At 37.2% G+C, this 24,078-nt stretch overlaps 2 protein-coding genes and 1 non-coding gene across 5 annotated transcripts; 1 reads left to right on the top strand and 2 right to left on the bottom strand.

Annotated features, from left to right (window-relative positions):
- Positions 1–2,926: 2,926 nt before the first annotated feature.
- Positions 2,927–6,563, bottom strand: LOC129308467 (probable myosin-binding protein 4). 2 transcript variants are annotated; one of them, XM_054949587.1, is made up of 3 exons: positions 6,519–6,563; positions 4,607–5,391; positions 2,927–4,440 (listed from the first exon to the last, which is right to left on the bottom strand). In XM_054949587.1, the coding sequence occupies exons 2-3, from the start codon at positions 5,331–5,333 to the stop codon at positions 3,539–3,541; spliced, it is 1,629 nt and encodes a 542-aa protein (XP_054805562.1). In that variant the 5' UTR covers positions 5,334–5,391; positions 6,519–6,563; the 3' UTR covers positions 2,927–3,538. The 2 variants fall into 2 exon arrangements, with proteins under 2 accessions (XP_054805562.1, XP_054805553.1); XM_054949578.1 differs by lacking the exon at positions 6,519–6,563 and adding an exon at positions 6,312–6,454.
- An 819-nt stretch (positions 6,564–7,382) lies between these two features.
- LOC129296448 (U1 spliceosomal RNA) lies at positions 7,383–7,543 on the bottom strand. Its single transcript, XR_008589797.1, has one exon. It is a non-coding gene; the product is annotated as a U1 spliceosomal RNA (small nuclear RNA).
- On the top strand, positions 7,537–23,211 carry LOC129310307 (iron-sulfur protein required for NADH dehydrogenase, mitochondrial). Of its 2 annotated transcripts, none has more exons than XM_054952125.1 (8): positions 7,537–7,733; positions 7,815–7,923; positions 8,161–8,283; positions 8,781–8,878; positions 10,019–10,145; positions 20,549–20,634; positions 21,597–21,722; positions 22,126–22,489. In XM_054952125.1, exons 1-8 carry the CDS (start codon positions 7,707–7,709, stop codon positions 22,318–22,320), a joined length of 891 nt encoding a protein of 296 aa, XP_054808100.1. In that variant the 5' UTR covers positions 7,537–7,706; the 3' UTR covers positions 22,321–22,489. The 2 variants fall into 2 exon arrangements, with proteins under 2 accessions (XP_054808100.1, XP_054808108.1); XM_054952133.1 differs by lacking the exon at positions 22,126–22,489 and adding an exon at positions 22,786–23,211 and having other exon boundaries at positions 7,557–7,733.
- The last annotated feature ends 867 nt before the right edge of the window (positions 23,212–24,078 follow it).

Genomic DNA, 24,078 nt, shown 5'->3' with positions numbered 1-24,078 from the left:
TAAGCATAGCAAGATATATATATATATATATATACGTGTTGTGGACCAAAAAAATATATATATATATATATATACGTGTTGTGGACCAAAAAATGTGTGTGTGTGTTGAATGGTGAAAACCAAATCAACAGCAAGTACGCATAAAATATATATATATATATATATATATCACAAAATCGCAGGGAGCAGTCTTGCCACGAGACCGCTCACTGCTCAATACGGACTAATTACAAATCAAGACCATTTCAAAGGGATTTATTTTCATTTCATCCGTGCATTAATCGTCATCCTATTTGAAAAATTGACTTTTTAATTCACACACACATAGAGAAAGTCAGGCCTAAAGAAAGAAAAAAGGAAGAAAAGCTGGCTAAACTCGTTGTCTGATCCGCAGTCCTCGTACGAAGCTTCGCTTCTTAGTAGTACGCTGTACAGTTTCGTAAGTTTGCTTTATGTTTATGTTGGAGGTCATTCACTATTGTCCGTCTCCTTTCATTTAACAGACTCAGTCCAAGAATGTTTTTGTTCCAGGAATTTTCTTTAAATTTGGGTCAAGCTCATGAGGGCTTCGGCCTTGACTATATATATCCAAACCTTTTTTTTATACAAAATAAATAAATATCAAAACCTCCAAGTTACTAATTGATGTTGGATCTAATAAAAGGAGCTAGTATCTCAAATTGTGATGAACCAAAGTTCAAACTTTCATTATGAGAGAGACTCACATTCAATCTTTGATTGGATCTTGAATAATATTATCTTCAATAGAAGGATACTTATGATGAATAATAATAAAAAAAAAACTTCCAAGTTTGAAAAGTATTTATAAAAATACTTACATATCACCCATCAACAAGGTCTTTGCATTGAGGAATATGGAATTTCAACTCATAATTTTAGTTATAAGTCAAATTCTTACCAAATGGATTAACTTTGGTTAGTAAACTTTTTATTACAAAAAAATATTGATTAACCTTTAAAATTTAGTCTATTATGTGTACTAAGAGACCATTTATATATTTGAATATGTTGTTATAAATATTTTAAAAAAATAAAAAATTCATTATAATTATAATTTGTGAGATCACAACAATCCAGCATTCAAATATATTCTTGCGAAATATACAAGTCATTATAGTTATAAATATTTTTATCATTTCTCTCAAAAAATTAATATCAAATCAGTATCCCTGAATGGTAGTAAAATTTTATCAACTTAGGAGCTTTGAATGTAAATAAGTACGATCTAAGAGCTTTGATTAAAATTTTTCTTTTATTAAGTCCCTGGCTAGACTTATTTAAAATCAATCCTCCAAAATTTAGAAACATTAGTTTAATCACTATGGGTCCTATTTGAGTAAAATTAAAATTAATTTTTTGAGGGAAATGATGCAAATAACTCAATCCCTTATATTTGTTGTTTATTTTTGTACAACACTTATTCACTTGTTTTATATGAGTTATTCATGTAACTACCTTCATTTATTTATATTCATAATGATATTATGTTGTTAATAAGAATTACAAATTTCACTGATATTATTTATTCATTTTTTATGTATCAATTGTTCATTTTTCTTATGTTAGTTATTTTTATTTGAGGGATTAAGGTTATTTGTGTCATTTTTAGCAAAAATAAATTTAACCCAAACATGATGTCTGAATTGATATTTTAAAATTTTAAGAGGTTGACTATAAATAAGTTGTGTGGGAGGGTGGGAGGGGTGGTCTGACGAAATATTTCCTAGAAAAAATGACAGTATATTAACTGCAAGTACTGAAACACTCATTAAACAAGTCCCCACCAGCCCTTCTTATCTTCTCTCCATGTACACGTTCCTCACTGTTACCGTATAGCTATCACTATCATCATAACATATCCCCTATAACACACACAGTTAATACATACGCAAGTACAGCAAATCGACATCAAACTAAGGAAGCTGGACATATACAAAGCACATAGGCATAGCTGCATATATTCATGACACCCACAGAGAAACACACAATATATATGCAAGCGGAAGTGAGGAGAGATATGGCTTAGGGTAATTGGGAAAATTGGAAGAGTGAGTGAGATTGGGTATGTAAGAGCATGAAGAGGCAGCAGAAGGGGGAACAGGGGCTTTTCTGGCAGTGTTTCTGTTACCTGCAGCTGCACCAACTTCATCTCCTCCTTCTCAAGCCACAACCAAACTGCTTGCCAGAATCAGCAACATCATCATCACCCTCACCACTCTTTTAACCGCCATTGTCGTTCCTCCACAGGTACTCAGAGCTGTCGATGGAAATGCACTTTCAAACCCACACGATGAAATGCTATTTATAGTATACATAGGCCGTCCCGCAGCAATTAATTCGATGGCTTCATCTACACGCAATCTTCCACCCTGCCCTTGCATTCTCTTCACTTTTATAATTCAAAATACACGTCCCCCTAATTCCACACTCGCCCTGACCCTAATCCATCATTTTTAGGTTCATATACAGACATTAAACTCAGCGACTCAATATTAGTTATCATTTACTGCTTTGTAGCCTTGCCTTAATCATTCATTCCCCACAATGTTTTATTTCCAATTTCTTGTTCGTGTGCGGGACGGATCTTAGATTTGGCACGCATTGTGCACTTGATGCATGTATATCTTATTTAAGTTGTCTACCCTTGGTTTAGATAATTTATTTATTTATTTATTTATTTTTTGCCCTTTTGTATTTGTTGATTTTCTTTTGACAGCATCTATCTTTTACCTGAAATCATTATTTTCTTTGACTGATAGTCAAAATCTTAATATTTACAATCATTCTACATAATACTTTTTAAGGTAATAATACTGAAATTCAATTACAAAATCATGAGATTTATGCCATTCTATTTGACTCTAAACATCCAAAATAAGAGGTTTACATAACACACATTTTAGAGTTGTTTCCCAAGATCCTGATTCTGTCAGGACCGTTTGAAATGCACAATAGAAAACTATATTCCGAAAAAATAAAAACTACTTTACCACTTCAGAATTGTGCCTCAATTCCGTCTTTGATAAATGCTTTGTGTGTTGACTTGAACAGATGGTATCAGTCACAGTTACAATTTGTAATGTCCTGTGGGTACTTAGCACAACTGGGGACAATCTACTCCTATGACCTTCATGCGCAGTGAATCCAGTATGTTTGGACTTGGGATTTACAGAGCAAGTGCTTTCCCATTACATGAACTCATTAAAATGTCAAACTCACCATCTTATCAATACAACGGGACTAAAACTCAAGATTCTCATCAGTTAAAGCAACAGTGGGCAGTTCAAAACTGACTGGTCAAAGAAGGAACAAGCGGTTAAAGCTAAGGCTTGCTATCATTTATTTTTTTGGGCACTTTACTATCTCGTTCCCTGCACATTGGAGATATCTGCTTTTGAAACTCTACTGATTCTTCAAAATTGGGAGCCGAACCAAACGAATGAAACGTCATTCTTTTGGTCACATTTGCCCAAAGGCCACAAATATTGGCAGGTAAAGACAGACAAATCTTTTCTGGTTATGAATTCTGAGTTTGCATTGTTTTGCAAGAAGAGTTTATGTTATTTGTGATGTGAGGCAAGCCAACATTTTGTAATGTCTTGTTTGCCTCTTTCAAATGACTATTTTCCTCAAGCATAGTCTCAACCATAGGTTCTTCTACCAAGTTTAACCTATAAAAGTCTAGCTCTGCTTCCAAATCTTGTATCACTTTTTCCTTTTCTGACAGCAAATCATCGGCTCTCTCCAATGCAATTGCATCATGTTCTGCTTGCTCTTCCATCATTCTTAAGTACTGAAGGGCCTCCATTCGGAGTGCTGCCTTTTCCTCTTGTAACTTTGTAATCATAGCCATTGCTTCATTTGCTGCAATGGCAGAAGCATTTCTTTCTTCTTCCAGTTCCTTGTGTAAGGAATTCATGCATTGCTTGTCACACGCAATCTGTCTCTTCAATTGATCAATAAGAGAGGCCTCTTCAATTTTACTGACATTGCTTCCATCCATAGATTCAAGACCAGAATCCAATGAGACTGACTTTTGAAGTACATTGCGGTTAGCAGCAACAGTTTGCATCTCAGGGGGATAAGCATCACCTGATGGAATAATCGATGAGACACTGGAATCTTGAGGAGAAGATATTTGTGATGTTGATAGCTTCAATTCTTCCTTGTCGTTGACTTTATCAACTTCTTCAGTTAGTTGTTCTCTGATAAAGCAAGGTACTTCTATTTCCTCAACGGAGGTAGAAAATTTATCCACTTCACTCAAGTTCTTGTGCCTAAGACTTGTATGAGAAGAGTCTTTTACAACCAGATCAGTTTGTTCGAATTGTTCCTCACTTGTAGTATTCTTCATTAAATCACCCTCATGGTCTCTGATTGATTGAAGTCCATTATCACTTGCTTGAGAAACATCTACCGCTGGAAATATTTCAGAAAGTGAATACTAACTTTTCTTTAAAAAAAAAAAAAGATAAAAATATGCAGAAAAGAAGAAAGAGATTACATTTCTCTTGTGACACTAATATCAAGTGAATACCATCTAAAATGAAAGGTTCTGATTGTGCAGCAGAGAGGAAATTATTACCTTTATTCTTGTCCTGTTCCACTGGATTTGAGTCACTTGGAGGAAATTTTGATGATGTTATTGATGCACATTGACACTTAGGATCACTCCCAGCTTCATTGTTTGCATGAATTAAAGCAGCAACATCATTATTGTCATCCGAAAATGGAAACTCTAACTCAGAATCACAATTGTTTTTTCCTACACAGTGAGATGTTATTGATCTACAACAGGTACATGGCCCTGAAGTGGCACTTTGTCCTGCCGTCCAGAGCTTACCGCAACAGTTACATGGCCTTGAACCTGAAGAACCAGAGAACAAATCTCCCTTCAATGAGCACTGGAAACTACAGTCACCATGAACCAGACCCAATCTATGAGCTTTTGAATTGGCTATAGTCTTCCTTGTGAATGACAAGAGACAGTCATCGCACATGCCACCTCCATCTGCCACCTTATTGTGAATATGGCATGATATCAGAGAGGTAACTTCTGATATATGATTGCTGCAGAGTAGTGTCCGATATAACTCGGGTTTTTGACCACCTAATGCAACATCAAGCCTAGAGCACAACATACAAGGTGCTTGCAATCCACAGAAACTTGCAAACTTTTTCAGTAGATACGACAGCAGGGCATCAATAAGCAACAATATTATCAAAAACCACTCACAAACTGCAGATACGAGAAGAGCAGTGAATCCCCACATCCCCTGTGTTTTGACAAATGAAATTTTACCTGCTGCCATCTCTACCTCAACTGCTCTATAAATCCATATAACTCAAGACAGGGCACTAAGCTACACCCTGAAAATCGATCATCCATCATAAATTCCAATAAGCCAGGGATAAAAGGTGAGAGACAGTCTATGAAAAACCGCTTTGAAATTATAATCCAAGCTCTTGCATTTAGTAATAGTCTATCATTAAAAACAAAGATAAAGATCAAACTCAGACAGCCAAAGAACAACAACGGACAAATATAGTGTCTAGTATACCAAACAATGTTTCAATACATCTGAAGTTAAAAAGCGAATTTGTTGAAAGAAGACACAAGCTACTGCCAGATTGTGCATCTTAAGTTATTATGAAGTTCATGAGAATCCATACGCGTGAGCAGTGGACTGAAATCAGGAAAATTCCTTGAAGAACCGGAGCATTTGACAAAGAAACAAAGAAACCTGCTGGATAAACTGATCAAGAAAAACCATGACGCTACTAAATGTCAATGTCATGACTGAATCTTGTCAAATACCAGTGCAGTTGTGAATGTGAACAAAACCAGAAAATAAATTCAAACCAACCCAGCTGTGCCATCAAGTGCCTTATTATACTAACAACTAACAACAAATTTAATATCCCCACGCGCATCAATTAAAGCAGAACATCAAAGGCCTAGCTTGTCAACGTAAAACCAAACTCGGAATAAATTCGAGACGCCCGTTCTTCGGCAAAGATATGAAAGAAACATAAAGGAGAAACTTTTTTTCTCAATTTCCCAAAATCATGATCAGAAGAAAGACCGGCAAGATCTGGTCTAACAAAATTATAAACAACGTTCGTGAACGAAGGTAGCAATGGTGAAAATCTAACATAATGTGCATTCTGGTCACAACGGAAGTCCATCTAAATTGTTCGAAAATCAAAGGTGTAAAAATCATTGAAAAACACATTAATTTCGTCCATACTGGTTTTTGGTTTATGGAGAAACGAAGAAAATGTGATACCTGTTCTGGAGCTTGAGGAAGAGGAAGAGAGGTAAAGTGGCAATTTGAGATCAGACAACACCGTAAAGAATTTCTCTTTTTGTTTTCTTTTTATCTAATTTTTTATAAAAATGGATGAAATTTGTGAGGAAGGTACAAAATCGAATGACAACCGACGTAGAAAGAAAATGTATAAAATAGAATAAGGCGCGGAATTACAAGCGGCACCTTCTCTAGAAGATCGACTGACCGTTGAAACCAACTGCCTCATTCATTTGGTTCCCGTAAAGAGAATTCTCCAAAAAGGTGAATTTGTAATTTTATAGCCCAGATTGGCCATCTGATCCTGCACTTTTTTTTTGGGCTAGCCCACTATTGCTATTGTAACTGAATATCATATTTTAGATTATTTTCTAATAACTAATTATTTATGTCATTAATCAATACAAATAAATGAAACATTTTTTCAATTAAATTCTTTTTGTATTTTGGAGGCTGTGATACTGTAATTATTTTTAAAAATTATTAAGGTATAATGAAATTTGTAGTCCTCAAATTTATACACATTATTATCTTTTTTATTCATGCCATCACAGATGGGAAATGCTAGGTGGAAGTTGATTTTTGGCCTGTTGTGCATTATCTTCTTTGCAGGTCTTGATCTGATTTTTTTTTCAAATATTTTAATTAAAATTTTATTTAAAACACAAATTATATCTTTTAACCTAAAATATTTACCCAAAAAAATGTTCAACTTTCTATTGGTGAGATCATAAGCTTTCTTCTACATCCAATGTTTGTGTAAAACCATTCATTTAAGTAATGTTAAAGCTCAACGAACTAAATACTAAATTATAAGATATCTCAGCTAAATAAACAAAGAACTAAACCGCCACACGAGAGAGGAGAAAAGTTTAACAACAGCCTCCCTTTTTTTTTTTTTTTCCAACGACTCCTGCAAATAGGCCTAGCAAGTTCCGAAAACCTTCTTAATTCATCTTCTACTAAAGTGGGTCTCAACTTCCTTTTTATTAGCTCTTTCAAACTAGGCGTCATCCAGCAAAGCCAACCAAAACGCTAAACTAAGACTCGGAAGGGGCCGCGCGAACGCAGGCCCCCACTACCACAAATTATGACGTAGGCTCCACCATTTAGGTAGACCTTAGGCTTGCACCCCTCCCAAGTGCAATGGAAGTCACAGGCCTAGGCCATGGGCCTTTATGATCACCCATTGACCCCGTCCAGGTAAGTATGTTGCAATCGTGCCCCTTCACTCACTTTTATAGTCTCCCTTCCTCGCTGCACTTTACTTCTCCACGATGTGGGACTTCTTGACGCTCACCCTACTTTCTTTACGTGAGAATCTGACGCCACACTTCGCTCGACGTGTGGTCATTGTCTTCTTCGGAGGAATCTATGAGGCAGGTGTTCAGTTTCTTGAAGGTAAGTCCGTCTGTTTGTCGCGGATTCTGGTTTTGACTACTGTGGGTCGTGTGTGAAGTTGAATTCTCATTTTTTGCGCAGAGGCTAGGAAGTGTTAGGAGCTACGCGAAGCATCTGCGTATCGATGGAGTTAAAGATACCATTGCTGTCGCCTCTGGTAAAGGAGGGGTGGGCAAGTCTACCACTTCAGGTATTTTGCTTCCTCATCTTCTACTAGTTCTCTCATGATTATCTTCTGCTGTGTATACATGGAACAATTTGTTTAGTCCGGTTCGTTTCACGAGGCGTGCAAAAATTATAAAATTTATCTATGTTCTATGAGCATTCTTATTTCTGAACTTTGAAGAGGTTAATAAATTTTGGAATGAGGGCCAATTTCTCCTTTCTGTGCATTCTTTAGCGTTATGCATGCTGTTTTAATGGGCAGTGAATTTAGCTGTTGCACTCGCAAGTAAATGCAATCTCAGGGTTGGTTTGCTCGATGCTGATGTATACGGTCCAAATATTCCCACCATGATGAACATTAATGAAAAGCCAAAAGTGACCCCAGGTAATTGCCATTTCTTTCTTACCTTCAAGCTTCCTTGAGGCGCAGTAATAGTCTAACAGGAAAAGGGGAACGGAGCAAACACACTACATATATGATATACCTGTAATATAATGCATAATGGAAACAGATAAAACCATAATCCAAACACAAAAAGATGTATGCTTTCCCCAAGAAATGTGTACAAGGTAAAGCAAGAAGTGTGGAGAAATTATTCTGTTTTAAACACTTTAACAGTTACTCAATTAACATCAAGGCATTGAACTTCTTAATGCAGGAGAGAGTTTCTTGAAATCATTAACTTAAATTTGTTTCTATGATTGATGGAAACAACTAGAGTAATAATAGTGCTTGAATTTCTCTCTTTTTCCTTCCCATTTTGGATTCCAAGTATCTAAGGATGGCAACTTTATATTGCCAAGTACGAGCTTGTTGCACATATTTAAATTACATTTTTAACTGTGCTTTATTGCTATATTAATCCATTTGCTTCTTTTCAGAAAAGAAAATGATTCCTGTTGAAAACTATGGGATAAAGTGTATGTCAATGGGTTTCCTTGTGGAGAAAGATGCGCCAATTGTATGGAGAGGTCCCATGGTATGCCTTTACCTTCTTGTCTATTCTCTTTTTTCCATCCCTTTACTGTATTTCAGCTTTGTTTTTATACTTGTTCAATATATGGGATTACAGTCTGTGAACAGACTGGCAGATCCTATGCATTAGTCACTTCTATATTCATGTTAAGGTATGCTGTGTTCTTTTCCTTCCTAGTAGATTTTTGTTCCTGTCATGCATTTATATTTTTTCCAAACTTAATTGAAACTAAAGAGCATGAAAACATTCCGAAGGGCTGAGATAAATTAAGTCAACCATTAGAGCAACCCTTAGATCCCATAAGCATGTTGAAATTTTTGTTTTTAAGACTGATTCGACAGTGTTTCCAATTTTAGGCTTAGCAGAAACCATTTTCTTTATGTTTCAAAGTGTCTGGCAGACATGATAACACCCTAAGTTCCTGCAAATTATATGAGAGTGTAACATTAATTAAGAGATGAAAAAGCAGCTAGTTACATGTTAAAAGAATGGAATATGAAATATCCACCCATTCTAATACAAAAATTCATGATTACAATCTTTGTCTATTTCATTTTTTGAGTGTGAAATTGTGCAGCTTTACTGTATTAACTTAAATCTCTTTTAGTTGAGATAGTAGCCGTTTGATTCTGATATGCAGTCCAGTGTTTGGTAGAAAGCTTAAACATGTGCTAAGGTGATAAGTTGCATCATATATAATTATATCAAAAAGAGGAGTCTTTTGAGCTTGTATATCCAATAAGAGTGAGAAAATAAGTGAATTGGGAAGTGATCCAATAATTTTGTACTAAAATCAGCTAACAGTATGTGATGATGAAGTTACATCAATAAGAATCTGTCCTTTCTCTTGCATATTTTGGTTGCTATCTACACTTACTGGCTTAATTCAGCAGTTGTTGCATATAGTTAATCTCATGAATGAGATTGCAGATATAAATGCTTCTGTTGTCAATGTTTGAGGTTTCATTTTCTTCAAAGATATTTAGTATATAGTAGTTTTCTTATGATTGACAAGTTAGTTATTTCAATCCTTTTTTGCTCCTGGCAAATTTCTACAGTATACATTTGATTGTAACGTTCTGATACAGCCCATTACCCAGTTTACTATGTGAGTTTTTTTTTTTTTTTACTGGATTGTAATAGGTAGCAAATGCTCTTGAGAAAATGACACGGGGAGTTGACTGGGGAAACCTTGATATTCTGGTGGTGGACATGCCTCCTGGAACCGGTGATGCCCAGATAGCTATCTCACAGAATCTGCAATTATCAGGTAGTTTAAGGCTTCATGAAGGCAGTTCTCAAGGCTTTTGTTATGGGAGATAGTTTGTAGGGAGGCCTAAAAGCTGTTTGGAGTCTTACTTTATCTGACCTTTTACTTCTTAATCTCTGGGTGGTTCTTGTCTACCTAATTTTGAAATATATGATATTTACCTTATAAAAGGAAACATACGTGGACATGGACAGCCCCCACCATTTGAAAAGACTAAGGAAGTTTTTTATTATTTTTTTTTGGCAGGGGGGTGGTAGAAGAGACATTCCAATCTTCAATTTTGCCAATTAACCCCTTCAACTTTGCAAAGTGTTTTGATGGAATCTCTTTTCGTGCACAAACCTATAAGAGGAGAAATAGGAAGCTACAAACCTATAAGAGGAGAAATAGGAAAATACAAGAAAAAGGCATAGCACCTTTAGGAAGGGCTGAATGTTGACTTTGCTCTTCTTACTCTTAAGAGGAAAGGTATACAGACTTAGTGTTGGCCGGGGGGGTTTTTAGATCTTTCTTAGCAAAAAATGATGTTGGAGACTGTGCAAGATACTTTTGAGGTTATAGTAGTCGCTAGTGTCTTTTGGAGGGTAAGTCATAATTTGTATTTTGAGTGAGGGGAGAGACTGACTCTCGAAAACCAGAGGGCATGCTTGATAGCATTGCAATGTGATTGTTCTGTTTGTATGTTTTGGTTGTAGCGGGGAATAGGTTTTGTTCTAAATCAGTGGAGTGTCTCTGTAACACTGATTTAGCTTTTTGGAACCGTTAATATCAAACTTCTGCATTTCCCTTGATTTATTGCTATTTTATTGTTGTTATTTCTGCATTTATAAGTGTAAAACAACAAGGCTCCATCATTTGATATTAGAGCGGTAAGATTCAAGGGCTATCAAGATGGGTGAGCACGTGCAATATGCTGACCCAGAGGTTCAAGAATTGAAAGAGACCGTTGATAGGCTATCTAGGGACATGGACAACTTCAAGGAAGTGTTGAAAAGGATGGACGAGACCGTAGGACAGATTCAAAGGAATATGGTAGACACTTGTGTACCAGAATAGGAAGCTAGTGAACACAGAGAGGCTTTTGGGAATAATATGCACAATGAGAAGGAAGTAAGGAAGTACAGAAGGTTAGAATTACCTGTGTTCATGGGAGAAGACCCTCTAGGGTGGCTCTTTCGTGTAGAAAGGTACTTTCATGTTAACACCATTACAGAGCCGGAGAAGCTAGAAGCTGTTGTGGTGTGTCTGGAAGGTAAAGCTTTGAACTAGTATCAATGGTTAGAAACTTGAGCACCTCTGAGAAACTGGTCCAAGTTTAAGAAGGAATTGTTGCAAAGATTTCATTCCACTCAACGTGGGGGTGAATGTGAGATGCTATTCTCAGCCAAGCAAAAGTATTTTGTGTTAGAATATGTAGAGGAGTTCGAAAGGCTGTTGGCACCACTAAAGGAAGCTTCAAAAGAGTGTCTCATAGGAGCATTTTGCACTAGGTTGAAGGATGAAATTAGAGCAAAGTTGAGGTTGTCAAATGCAACGACTTTAAGAGAGGTGATAAAGATAGCTTTTTCTATTGATGAACACAACTAGATGCCAGAAGAGAAAGGTTTTAGGGTTTCTCGGGCCCAACGAGCACAATAGGGCCCAAAACAGTTTCAGCCCAACCCTTTTATTCACGCGTTACTCACGTACCAGAGCCCAACAAGAGTGCAAACTCAACCAGTGCTTCAAGGGAAATCACAAAGTGTGTAGAAGTAAAGACGTAGGACTTGAAAACTAGGAGTAATTTGACCAGGACTGTCTTGAGTCGAAAAGTGGGGAATTCTTGTTGCCTGTTTGATGCTGAAATCTCTCGCTGAAGGGAGTTAGGACTCTGCTTCAAGTATGCTGACAAATTTAGCCCCAATCACATCTACTAAAACAAGAACTTTCAAGTGATGTTACTTGAGATGGACATGGAGGCAGCCAATAAAGGAGACGATCTAGCTATTGAGAATGCTAAAGAGAATGTTGAAGCTAAAGGTAAGGCTATGCGAATGGAATTATCCTTAAATTCCATAGCTAGTAAGGGGTAGGACCACGAGTGCAAAAATAGTGATCGTCATTGACAGTGGTGCCGCCCACAATTTTATATCTAAAGATCTACAAGGTAGAGTGAAACTTCAAATAAATGAAATTCCTGAATATATTATAACAGTGGGGGATGGGTATACATTAAGGAAGAAGCAATGTTGCAAAGATTTGTGTCTGAAAATACAAGGTCTTGATATGGTTCAAACCTTCCATCCTTTCCCTTTGAGAGGAATTGATGCTGTGTTGGGAATGGAATGCTGAAATCACTTGGAGATGTGAAAGTGAAGTAGAGCCTATTGACTATGAAAATCAGCAAGAAGACTAACCGAATTCGCTTACAAGGAGACCACCTTATTGAAAACTCAGACCACTCTCAAGTCCTTACTACGGTCCATGAAGAAGAAAGGAGAAGGTTATTTGCTTGAATATAATGGAATGGTAAGGAATGAAGGAGGTGTAATAGGATTAAATCATGAAGCACAGAGGCTGCTACAGCAATCTCCTACAGTATCGTAAAGCCTTGACGGATTACCACCATCAAGGGCAAAGGATCATGCTATTGTGACTAAACCCAGCGAATAACCACCTGACATATAACCATACCAATACCAAAACTTACAAAAGAATGAGATTGAAAATATGGTGAAGGACATGTTAAAGAGTGGAATTATACAGCCAAGTAATAGCCCCTATTCAAGTCCTACTCTCTTGATTAAGAAAGACGAAAGTTAGAGGTTTTGCGTTGACTACCAAGCCTTGGACAAAATTACAGTACCTAACAAGTTTTTGGTTCCCACTATCAATGAATTGCTAGATGAATTAAGGCCCCATTTGGTATGATTGAATAGTTTTTAATGGAATTAGAATTAGAATTAAAATCAGAATTGGAATCAGAATTGGAATTGAATTGAATTATAAAAGTATGTTTGGTATGTCAGAAAAATTAGATAGAATCCTTGCATTACTTTTGTTTGGTATGCAAGACATGGAAATGGAATTATACTTAAAAGACAAAAATACCCCTATATAAAAATTAAAATAAAACATAATAAAAACTTAATTGTGTACCAATAAAAACATTTAATAAAGGTAGCAAGGAAATACAAGAAAATCAAAAGTTTCCCTTTCTAAATAATAAAAAATCTAGTAAAATATTTTACAAAAAATATTATAAATATATAAATTATATACAAATATTATATATAATACTATCTTATATATATATATATTATAACGTTTTATATATAATGAGCAAAAATATCAGGAACTAGGAGTGAGGTGAGGGTTTTATTTTTTTTGAGGGCAAATTTGTCTTTCTGGAATTTGTATGAGGGCAAAAGTGTCTTAAATGTTACAATTCTATAGAATTGCTCTCAATTCCATAGCTTTAAATAAGTAATTCAATTCAACCTCTTTTCATGGAATAAGGATTCCCAAGAATTGTAATTCATATCTACCAAACATCACTTTATTCAGATTCTTATCCCAATTTCATTTCCATCTTCACAATTCCAACTTACCAAACATGGCCTAAAGGTAGCAATTGTCTTTTCTAGGCTGGACCTCGAATCCGGATATCATCAAATTCGGATTAAAGCTGGAGATGAATACAAGACAACTTTTCAGACACATAAGGGACGCTATGAATTCAAAGTGATGCCTTTCGGGTTGACCAATGCACTATCAACCTTTCAAGCACTGATGATCGAAGTATTTAGAGAACACTCGCATAGTAGTCGCTAGTGTCTTTTGGAGGGTAAGTCATAATTTGTATTTTAAGTGAGGGGAGAGACTAGCTTTCGAAAACTAGAGGGCATGCTTGATAGCATTGCAATGCGTTGCAACCTTACGGTTCAACAAGTGTAATCACAAAGATAATAACAAAAAACAACCAATAAATCCAAGGAAATACTGAGGTTTGCTATTAATACTTCTAAAATGCTAAATTAGTGTTATAAGCCTTCACTGATTCAGAACAAGCCTTACTTCTATTACACTTGAATGGTCCAACAACAACTGAGAAACTAGAACACTGCAATGCTCAAAGAGCATGTCCTCTGGTTTTCAAGAGCCAATCTCTCCTCTCACCAAAATACCAAAATATGACTTATCCCCCACACCACTGAACCAACGACTACAAAAGACCTAAAGGTGGCCTGCCCATTCCCCAACCTCACTTTCTGCTAACTAGGCCTAGACTCCTACAGTCAACTCTAAGTCTAACCGTCTTACTCCTTAAGAGTAAGGGTAGTAAGGTCAATATTCTGACTCCCATAAAGCAGTTTGCTCTTTTCATGTTTCTTCTTAAACTTCCTTATAGGTCTATGCTGCAAAAGGGGGTCTATCATTGCCTTCCCCTAAAAGTTTTACCTTGTCCTCAAAGGGAAAATCAGGAAATTGTGTAGCAATAACATCAGCAGCTTCTTATGAATTTTCAAACTTTGGTAAGTCTTTCCACTTGACTAAGACTTCCAGCTGACCATTCATGAGCTTGCGGACCTTACAAATTTCTTGAGGTTGCACTTTTAGTTCCCATTCAGCTGAGAGAGCAGGTGGGATGGTAGGAACCAGCACCAATGAAGACACGGACTTTTTGAGTTAAGAAATATGGAAGACAGGATGAATTCGGGCTATAGGAGGAAGCGCCAACTTGTATGCCACCTTCCTAACCCTCAGTGTGATCTTAAACGATCCATAGAAACGAGGACTAAGTTTTTCATTGAGTCTTTTAGCCAAAGTCTTCAACCTGTAGGGTCAAATTTTTAGATACACCATGTCACCAATCTCTAGTTGCACATCCCGTCTTTGCTTATTTGCTTGCTCCTTCATTCTTTATTGAGCCAAATCGAGATTCTCCTTCAAAATAGAAATGATCTGATTTTTAGCTTGAATCTGCTCAGTAACAGCCTCGATGGATGATGGTTCGTCCTTGAGTTTGAAAAACACAGGAGGATCGCGCCTATATACAGCCCTGAAAGGTGTCATTCCAAACGCGCTATGATGTGATGTGTTATACCAATATTCAGCCCATGACGACCTTTGAAGCCATTGGGTAGGTTTCTCATTTGCGAAACAACGCAAATATGTTTCAAGCCCTCTATTTGGCACTTCTGTTTGACCATCGGTTTCTGGATGATAAGCTGAACTAAAGATAGTTGAGTTCCAGCCTTACTGAATAATTCTCTCCAAAACTGACTTATAAAGACTCTATCTCGGTCAGAAATAATGGTTTTGGGAAAGCAATGCAATTTGACAATCTCGTTTACAAATTTTGCAGCAAGGCCTTGGGTTGTGAAAGGATGTGATAAAGCTATAAAATGAGCATACTTAGTGAGCCAATCTACCACCACCATAATAGTGTCATACCTTGTGGCTTTTGGAAGGCCAGTGATAAAATCCATGCCGATGTCCCCCCATAATTGTTGTGGAATGGGTAAAGGTTGTAACAGCTCGGTAGGAGAAAGTGCTTGGTATTTATTTTTTTGGCATACATCACATTGAGCTACATATTATCAAATATCCTTCTACATACATGAGCTAGCCTTTTGTAAGTCCTTGAGTATCCAGAATGACCCCTTACCAGTGAATCATGAAATTCTTTAAGCAAGAAAGGGATTTTGCAAGACCCTCTTGGAAGCACCAACTTGTCCTTGTAGTGTAAACACGCTTTTTTTATGCTATACCCTTCCACACTTCCAGGTTTAGCAATAAGCTGCTGCATCATAGTATTAAATTTAGGATCAGCCATCACCTCTTTTTCCCAATTCTCAATGTCATCATCAACCATCACCTCTTTTTCCCAATTGTCAATGTCATCATACTGCCATAAGGAAAACCCACACAATTCCAGGTTATCCTCTTGTCTTGAAAGTGCATCGGCAAGCGGCAGCCCTGTTCTCCTTTCCTGGTTTGTGCACAACTTCAAGCTTGTATCCGGTCAATTTAGAGACCCAATGCTGCTGATTTTCATCAACAATTCTCTGTTCCAGCAAAAATTTTAGGGCCTTTTAGTCTGTACATATGGTAAATTTGTGGCCCTATAGGTAGTGACGCCACTTCTTCACTGCCATGACAATCGCCATAAGTTCTCGTTCATAAATAAAGCACTGTTGAGCCCTGTTAGACAACTTTTGACTGTAATAAGTGACTAGTTTGCCCTCTTGCATCAGCACAGCACCCACACTTGTCCCTGAAGCATCAGTTTCAAGCTCGAAGGGAATTGTGAAATTCAGTAAAGTCAACACTGGAAGAGTTGTCATGGCAATTTTGAGTCTCTCAAAGGCTTCTTCAGCTATAGTGGTCCACTTGAAAGCATCACTTTTGAGCATATCCGTGAGCAAGCTAACGATCTTCCCATAATTCTTCACAAATCTCCTATAATAGCCAATCAGCCCTAGGAAACCCTCAATGATTTCACATTATGAGGTTTGGGCCATTTGATCATGCTCTCAATCTTAGCCGGATCAGCCTGTACCCCTTCTTGAGATATGATGTGCCCAAGGCATTAAATTTTTGAGTGGCCAAATATGCACTTCTTTAAGTTAATCACCAACTAGTTCCTTTCTAAAATAGAAAATAGAGCCTCCAAGTGCTTGAGGTGAGTAGCAAAATCTTTACTATAAACGAGTATATCATCAAAAAAAAACAAGTACAAACTTGCATAAATGCTCATGAAATACCTCATTCATCAATGATTGGAAGGTGGAGGGGGCATTGATCAGCCCGAAGGGCATTACCTTAAATTCATAGTGCCTTTCATGTGTTCGAAAAGCAGTTTTTGGTTCATCTCCAGCCTTGATTTGAATTTGATGATAGCCTGATTTTAGGTCCAGCTTTGTAAACACCATGGCGCCTTTGAGCTCACCAAGTAATTCATCAATGGCCGGAATTGGAAACTTGTCGGGGACAGTGATTTTGTTTAATGCTCTATAATCAACACATAACCTCCAACTCCCATCTTTCTTCTTAGCCAATAACACTGGGCTAGAATAGGGACTATGACTAGCTTGTATAATTCCAACCTTAAGCATATCCTTTACCATATTTTCAATCTCATTTTTCTAGGCATGTGGATATCAGTAGGGTAGTATATTCGAGGGCTGCTCTCCCGGTTTAAGTGTGATAGCGTGATCATTAGGGCACACGGTTAGTAATCCTTCAATGGGATTGTAGGTCGCCTTGAATTGATTGAGCATTGATTGAATCTTGGGATTTACGACTTGAGCCTGACTTTCCATGTCCATTAAATTCAATCATAAACGCGGCTTCTTTCTTCTACACTGATCATATTAGAGACCTAAGAGAGACTTAGGCCTTAACTAAGGCAGGGTCTCCCTTCAAACATACTCAGCTTCCCTTCTTGCCTATTATCATGGTTAGCTGTCCCCAATTCATTTTCACGTCTCCCAGGGATTTAAGCCATTCAACCCCTAACATAGCATTAACCCCACTCAAGGGAAAAAGGTAGAATGTCTGGTCAATAACAAGACCCTGTACCTTCATTCTCACATTTTTGCATTTTCGATCCCTCTTTAAGCCGTGCCCGTCCCTAACTGTGATGGTGTAGGTAGCTATTTGTTCTTATGGAATTTTCATTTTGGTAATAAATTCCTCCGATGTGAAGTTATGTGTGGCCCACTATCTATCAATACTACCAGCTCTTGCTCCTATATCTCTCCCTTCACCTTCATCGTATGATTCCCTCCTAATCCAGCAATTGAATTCATTGATAATTCCATTATTGCCCCTGTGTCTTCGTCCCTGAGCATCACACCCTCCATTTCAATCACTATGTCAGTGTTTTCCGGTAGTGTTTCAGATTCGAGTTCTATAACCAATACCTGTAATTGCTTATTTCTACGAGTGTGGTTAGGTCCATACTTGTCACCACACTTAAAACAAAGTCCTAATTCCCTTCTTCGAGCCATCTTGGTGTTTGACATCCTCCGAGCAATGCTTTCCTTCTTTAGTAACATGGATCCAGTCGTCATGCTGCCTGATCATGATTCCCACACCTTCGCATCATTCCTCTTGTTGTTGGTAACATCCGTGTTAGACATAAAGGAGGCCATAATGGTATTCTTCCCTGTCTCTTACACGTGGGTTGCATGGGTGTAGTAAGTTTGGGTTAGTTCAATTCTGGGTCCACCCGAAAACTTATGGGTTCAGGTTACTCTAGCTTCTTTTACTCGTTTGATCTATGTGTTTCTCTCCTCAACTCGAATGGCCATCTCCATCACCTCGCGTAACGTGACAGCGTTCGTGAGCTTCAACTCGGCCCTAACCTCTAGTTTCAAATCTCTTCTGAACGTTGCGACCAAACATGCCTCTAATGCATCCTTCAACGGTGCTGACAGGCGTTCGAACTCCGCCACATATTTGAGTACAGACTGCTCTTGTTTGGCAACCATCATCATTTCGTACTCATCATCCAGTGGAGAAGGATGGAATCTCCGCAAAGCCTCTGTTTTGAACTCAGTCCAACTTTGCCATGGTGCCTGAGTGTCAATCTATTGGTACCACTTTAAAGCTCTTCCCTTCAAGCATACCACTACAGCTTCCAACTTCTCTTCTTCATCAATGGAGTTGATGTGGAAATACCTCTCTACTCTGAAAAACCAGCCTAGAGAACCTTCTCCATTGAACACCAGTAACTCCAACTTTCTAAACTTGCTAGATTCTTTTTCAATCCTTGCACTAGTCTCTGCAGATTCTTCACGTTGTGCTTCCCTACCTACATGTACATGTGACTCGTTTCCCTTTTTATTTTTTTCTGACAAACGTGCTAAGGTTCCCCCCAAGTCCTTCATCATTGAGAGATGTTACATCTCTATTTAAACTTCCCACTGTCTCTTTCAACTCTTGTAATTTAGGGTCTGCATATCCTACCCTCTCGCCCATCCCTCTTTACACAAACCCTCAGATCGACTTGCTTTGATACCAAATGTTGCAACCCTACAGTTCAGCAAGTGTAATCACAGAGATAATAACAGAAAACAACTAATAAATCTAAGGAAATATTGAGATTTGCTATTAATACTTTCAAAATGCTAAATCAGTGTTATAAACCTTCACTGATTCAAAACAAACCTTACTTTTATTACAATCGAATGGTCCAACAACAATTAAGAAACTAGAACACTGCAATGCTCAAAGAGCATGCCCTCTGGTTTTCAAGAGCCAATCTCTCCTCTCACCAAATACCAAAATACCAAAATATGATTTATCCCCCACACCGCCGAACCAACGACTACTAAAGACCTAAAAGTGGCCTGCACATTCCCCAACCTTACTTTCTGCTAACCAGCCTAGACTCCTACAGTCAACTCTAAGTCTGACTGTCTTACTCTTAAGAGTAAGGGTAGTAAGGTCAATATTCTTACTCCCATAAAGTAGTTTGCTCTTTTCATGTCTCTTCTTAAACTTCCTCTTATAGGTCTGTGCTGCAAAAAGAGGTCTATCACAATGTGATTGTTCTGTTTGTATGTTTTGGTTGTAGTAGGGAATAGGGTTTGTTCTAAATCAGTGGAGTGTCTTTGCAACACTGATTTAGCCTTTTGGAACCATAAATATCAAACCTCAGCATTTGCCTTGATTTATTGCTATTTTACTGTTGTTACTTTTGCATTTATGAGTGTAGAACAATAGGGCTCCATTATTTTTCAATAGCCAATTTGATCCTTTGTTTTTCTTATTTTATTCATCTTACCTACTTCTCATGCTAAATATTTCAGACACCAATGGAATGAAAACAAAAACAAAAACAAAAAAAATTGATGCTATGGAGGAGACATGACTCTTGTACCCTTTTTGTAAAAAATATTAAAAATATAAAGTCATGAGTAATGGGCATTTTGCATACTTTTCCAATTCCTTCTCTTAAAAAACAAGTGGAGCCTTAGTAAACATATGGGGCCTTACTTTTCCATCAATAAACCAATTGGAGCCTTAGTGAACAAATTCAAACCTGAAAACCAAAATCTCATCCAAAAAAAAGGTGTTGAGCCATTTATCAAAATTGAAGAAAATTAGCAGGCAATGCCAAAAGTTAAATGGCTTGTTTACCATTGCCCCAACGGTGAAAGGTTTTTGTACAAATTTTCCGTTTCCTTCACTGCTTATGAAAAGAGGCATTTTCAAAGTGAAATTTACTGGTTTTTAAGCACCGTTGCTGTTTGCAAATTTAATTATATAAAGTTGTTAACTACGTGCACGAAAAACAAAAGTGCCGTGTTTTGAGATGTTTTTATTTATAATGACTCAATCTGTTTTTGTGTAGTTTACATTAAAAGAAAAAGTCTTGGGTTGTCATTGCATAGCTGCTTTTATTTCAGGTGCAGTGATTGTTTCAACTCCTCAAGATGTTGCATTAATGGATGCTAGGAGAGGAGTAAACATGTTCAATAAAGTTCATGTTCCTGTATGATCATCATTGGCGTACTTATTCTTTACATTGACTTGCACAGATAAAGTCATGTTGATCAGTTTTTGAATCAGAATATGTGCACGCTGAGATAATATGCATGAATTGGCTAGTGTGCAGAGCATGGATGTACAGAACAATAAAAATAAAAACATCTATGGATTCAGTCAACTTGATATTGTATTTGTCATCTTCACATTACAAATGCTAAAATTTTAACTTCCTTGCATTTTTTATATATCAAAAGAAAAGTTGATGTTATCAGTATATATGTGATGGAGACAAAGGTAGTATGGGATGCCTAAGTCTTATGTTGAGTTTAAGTGAGTTGGTTCTCTCACCTCAATAGCTAACTTTAGAACCCTCCCACTTAAATGCCCATCATTTGAGTGTTTTAGAAAGGGTTACATGTGAAAGTTTTTAACTAGTAAAAGGTTCTGAATAATGAGAAAGTCAAGTGAAGTATCACCGAATGAAGAGTTACAGAATGCAGCTGCCATTGGATGTCTAAGTCATATAAGTAGTATGAGATATTCATTGAGGTATTTAAATGGATTAGTTCTCCTACTCGATAGCTAACTTTTGGAGGAGGGTTTACACCCTTCTTGAGTACTCGTCAATGTGATAATATGATAAGCTGTCATTTAAGTTTCTTCTTGCCTCTTTGGGAAGATCTGATAAAATTGGTTAATGGATATAGAGTTCTAAGTAGTAAGTTATGGTGGCATAAACTTTTCCAGCAAAGACAAGAAACATATACCCTGTTGATGGATACAGATGCAATGTGTTTTCATAGATGTTGTTTATTTCACAGCATTTTTTTGCTCCAAGTAAAATGTAGGATGAAATTTGCTGTTTCTTTTGTCAACCATCCCTTCTGTTCTTGAGCTGAAATATTAATTGGAAATGGATTTTGGTGTTGAGCATCATTTTTTATGGATCTTCTATTGTATTTACAGATTCTGGGAATTGTTGAGAACATGAGCTGCTTTAAGTGTCCTCATTGTGGTGAACCTTCATACATATTTGGGAAAGGAGGGGTTTCTATGACAGCGGCTGATATGGGATTAGAATTGTTGGGTGAGGTCAGTATAGTATTTATACGTTTAATAATCCTTGTTTATCATATCAATGTTAAACGCCTTAGATTTTAATTTTTGGATTCAAATACATGGTTCGTTTGATGGTGGTGTGAGGTATCATTGTGGCAAGTACCAGGACACAGATTAGACACTTCGTACTATAATTTTCTGTTTCTTTTTTTTAAGGAAAAAATTATTTGAGGCTCTTTTTTCCTTATCTTTTTGTTTTTTCTTCTTTCCTTGTTCTAAAAGCTGCAAATAACAATTTCTAATGTGCGAAGAAAATCCCCATGAATCTTTAACAGTTTAGAAATAATTAGAAAGTGAATTGCCAACGCGCATAAGTGGACCAACTTGCGTTAGCTGCATGTTTATTTCTTTACACGGATGTACTTCTACATGTCAGGACATGGGCCGTTGCTTGTTCCTACGCGTGTCTAATGCGCAACGTGTGAAGCTAGCCCTATCAGATAAAGGCAAAGCGAGAGGGCTTGAGACGCTAGTGCGCTCCTATCTATTTCTAAGTCCGTTGCTTGTTCCTGTGCAAGCAAGAAAACTGCACGTTAGACACGCGCATCTGCTTAGTTGTGCAGGAGTTTGACTGCTCGTTGCTTGCCCTTTTAATTTTTTTTCCTGAATTAATTGAGGGAGGATTATTGACACCACCTCCTTGCTGCCTGGAATTTGTGATACTTTCACATCAGCTGCTTGACGTTAATGTTATCTGTTATGATTAAATTGAAACTGCAATACAAAGCACGCTTAAATCACCAGGCTGTTCGGGATTCTAGTTCTTACCAGTGTTGTCAATGGCGGGCACCATGTCAAGAATGATGGCAATCTTGGAGCTTCCCTCTATGGAACTTCAAAAGACATGGCAATGGCAGTCGCCTTGATAACACCGGTTTTAACAAAGGAGGTATTTGCTTAAATTTTGTGATGTAATATTTGCATATGAAATGGTTAATCGAGAAAACCTGCATCTTTTTCTTGATGTTCTGAAGTGACGCCTGCAACAACATTCATCTATTGCGTACATAACAAGCTCCCATTTCAATGACTCCAGATACCGTTAGAAGTGCAGATAAGAGAAGCTTGTGATGAAGGGGACCCCATAGTGTTATCGGCTCCTGATTCTGCAGCATCCAAAGCATATGGTGATGTTGCTCGAAATGTTGTTCAGAAACTCAAGGAACAACCAGCCCAACCTGAAATTGTACTATGAGGAGCTGCTCTTGCACTCTGCGAGTATGTGAGCTTGTTATTTAGATTGTATAGCAGGGATGCTAAAAGACATGGATAGTTTGTGCTGTCAGCAGTGCTGTATAAGTAGACATGCTGTTTCATCCAACCACCAAGTATGGCAGCATTTTACATTTTTACTTCTCTTCAACACCTTGACCTTGATTGTAGATACAGGCATAGTGCAGAGCCACCAAAGAGCACGAATTAAAATTAGAGAGCCTCTGTGGATGAGGGTTTTTTTTTTTTTCCCCGGTGGGTACAATCTGTGAATGAGTTTTAAATTCAACCATCATTAGCAAAACTTGGAAGATGACCCGCCAATAATGCTCTTGCCTCAAATAGGTATTGTCATTTTAGCAAAATCTTGTTTCAAAATAATAGTCTTTTTTTTTTTTTAACCATTGAAAGTAACGAAGTTTAGTCATTTAAAACGACAGTTAGAACATCAAAACCTAACTGTAAAAGGAAACTAATCTTATTTCTGATATTTAATGGCAAAAAAAAAATTAGTGAACAATAAAATATGGGCTAAATGGTAATATAAACCTTGAATTATAAGTTCGGGGGTAATTTAGATTTTGAATTTATAGTTGATATATTTTGAAACTTGAACAATTGAATTTAAGATAATTTCACCCCACCATTAATTTAATAGTAACGGACATTACTTTACACATATAGGGGCCTATCATTTTTTGTCCCCCCCCCCCTAAAAAAGTGTCTCACTCTCTACCTTATTTTAAGAAAGAAACACATTATCCTTGTAGGCCAAGGGAATGCACAAACTCTGAAACTCCTTATCCTAACTAACAACATCGATGCAGGGTTCACCATCTACCTTCCTCATAAGGTTTTTGACTAGAGCACATTGTAACGGGCCTAAGGTTAAGTTGGGACCCTTGCACTTAATTTCAATAATCAATATGGTTTCACCAATCCCCTTACACCAATTTCACCGCCCATAGCTGTCGAGTTTCTACAATAGACAACATTGTCGTCGGACTCTTTCTTGAAAGCCTTTGCTATTTTCAAGAAATTGCATACCACCACAAACAAGCACAATCCTTCATCTCTTCTTATAGTCTTGTGGAAATAACTGGCCATACTTTTTACT

The sequence above is a fragment of the Prosopis cineraria genome, unplaced genomic scaffold (assembly GCF_029017545.1).
Source record: "Prosopis cineraria cultivar Desert tree isolate PC_DT_omini unplaced genomic scaffold, ASM2901754v1 PC1, whole genome shotgun sequence".
Lineage (NCBI taxonomy): Eukaryota > Viridiplantae > Streptophyta > Magnoliopsida > Fabales > Fabaceae > Prosopis > Prosopis cineraria.
This window is presented reverse-complemented; position numbering and strand designations above follow the sequence as displayed.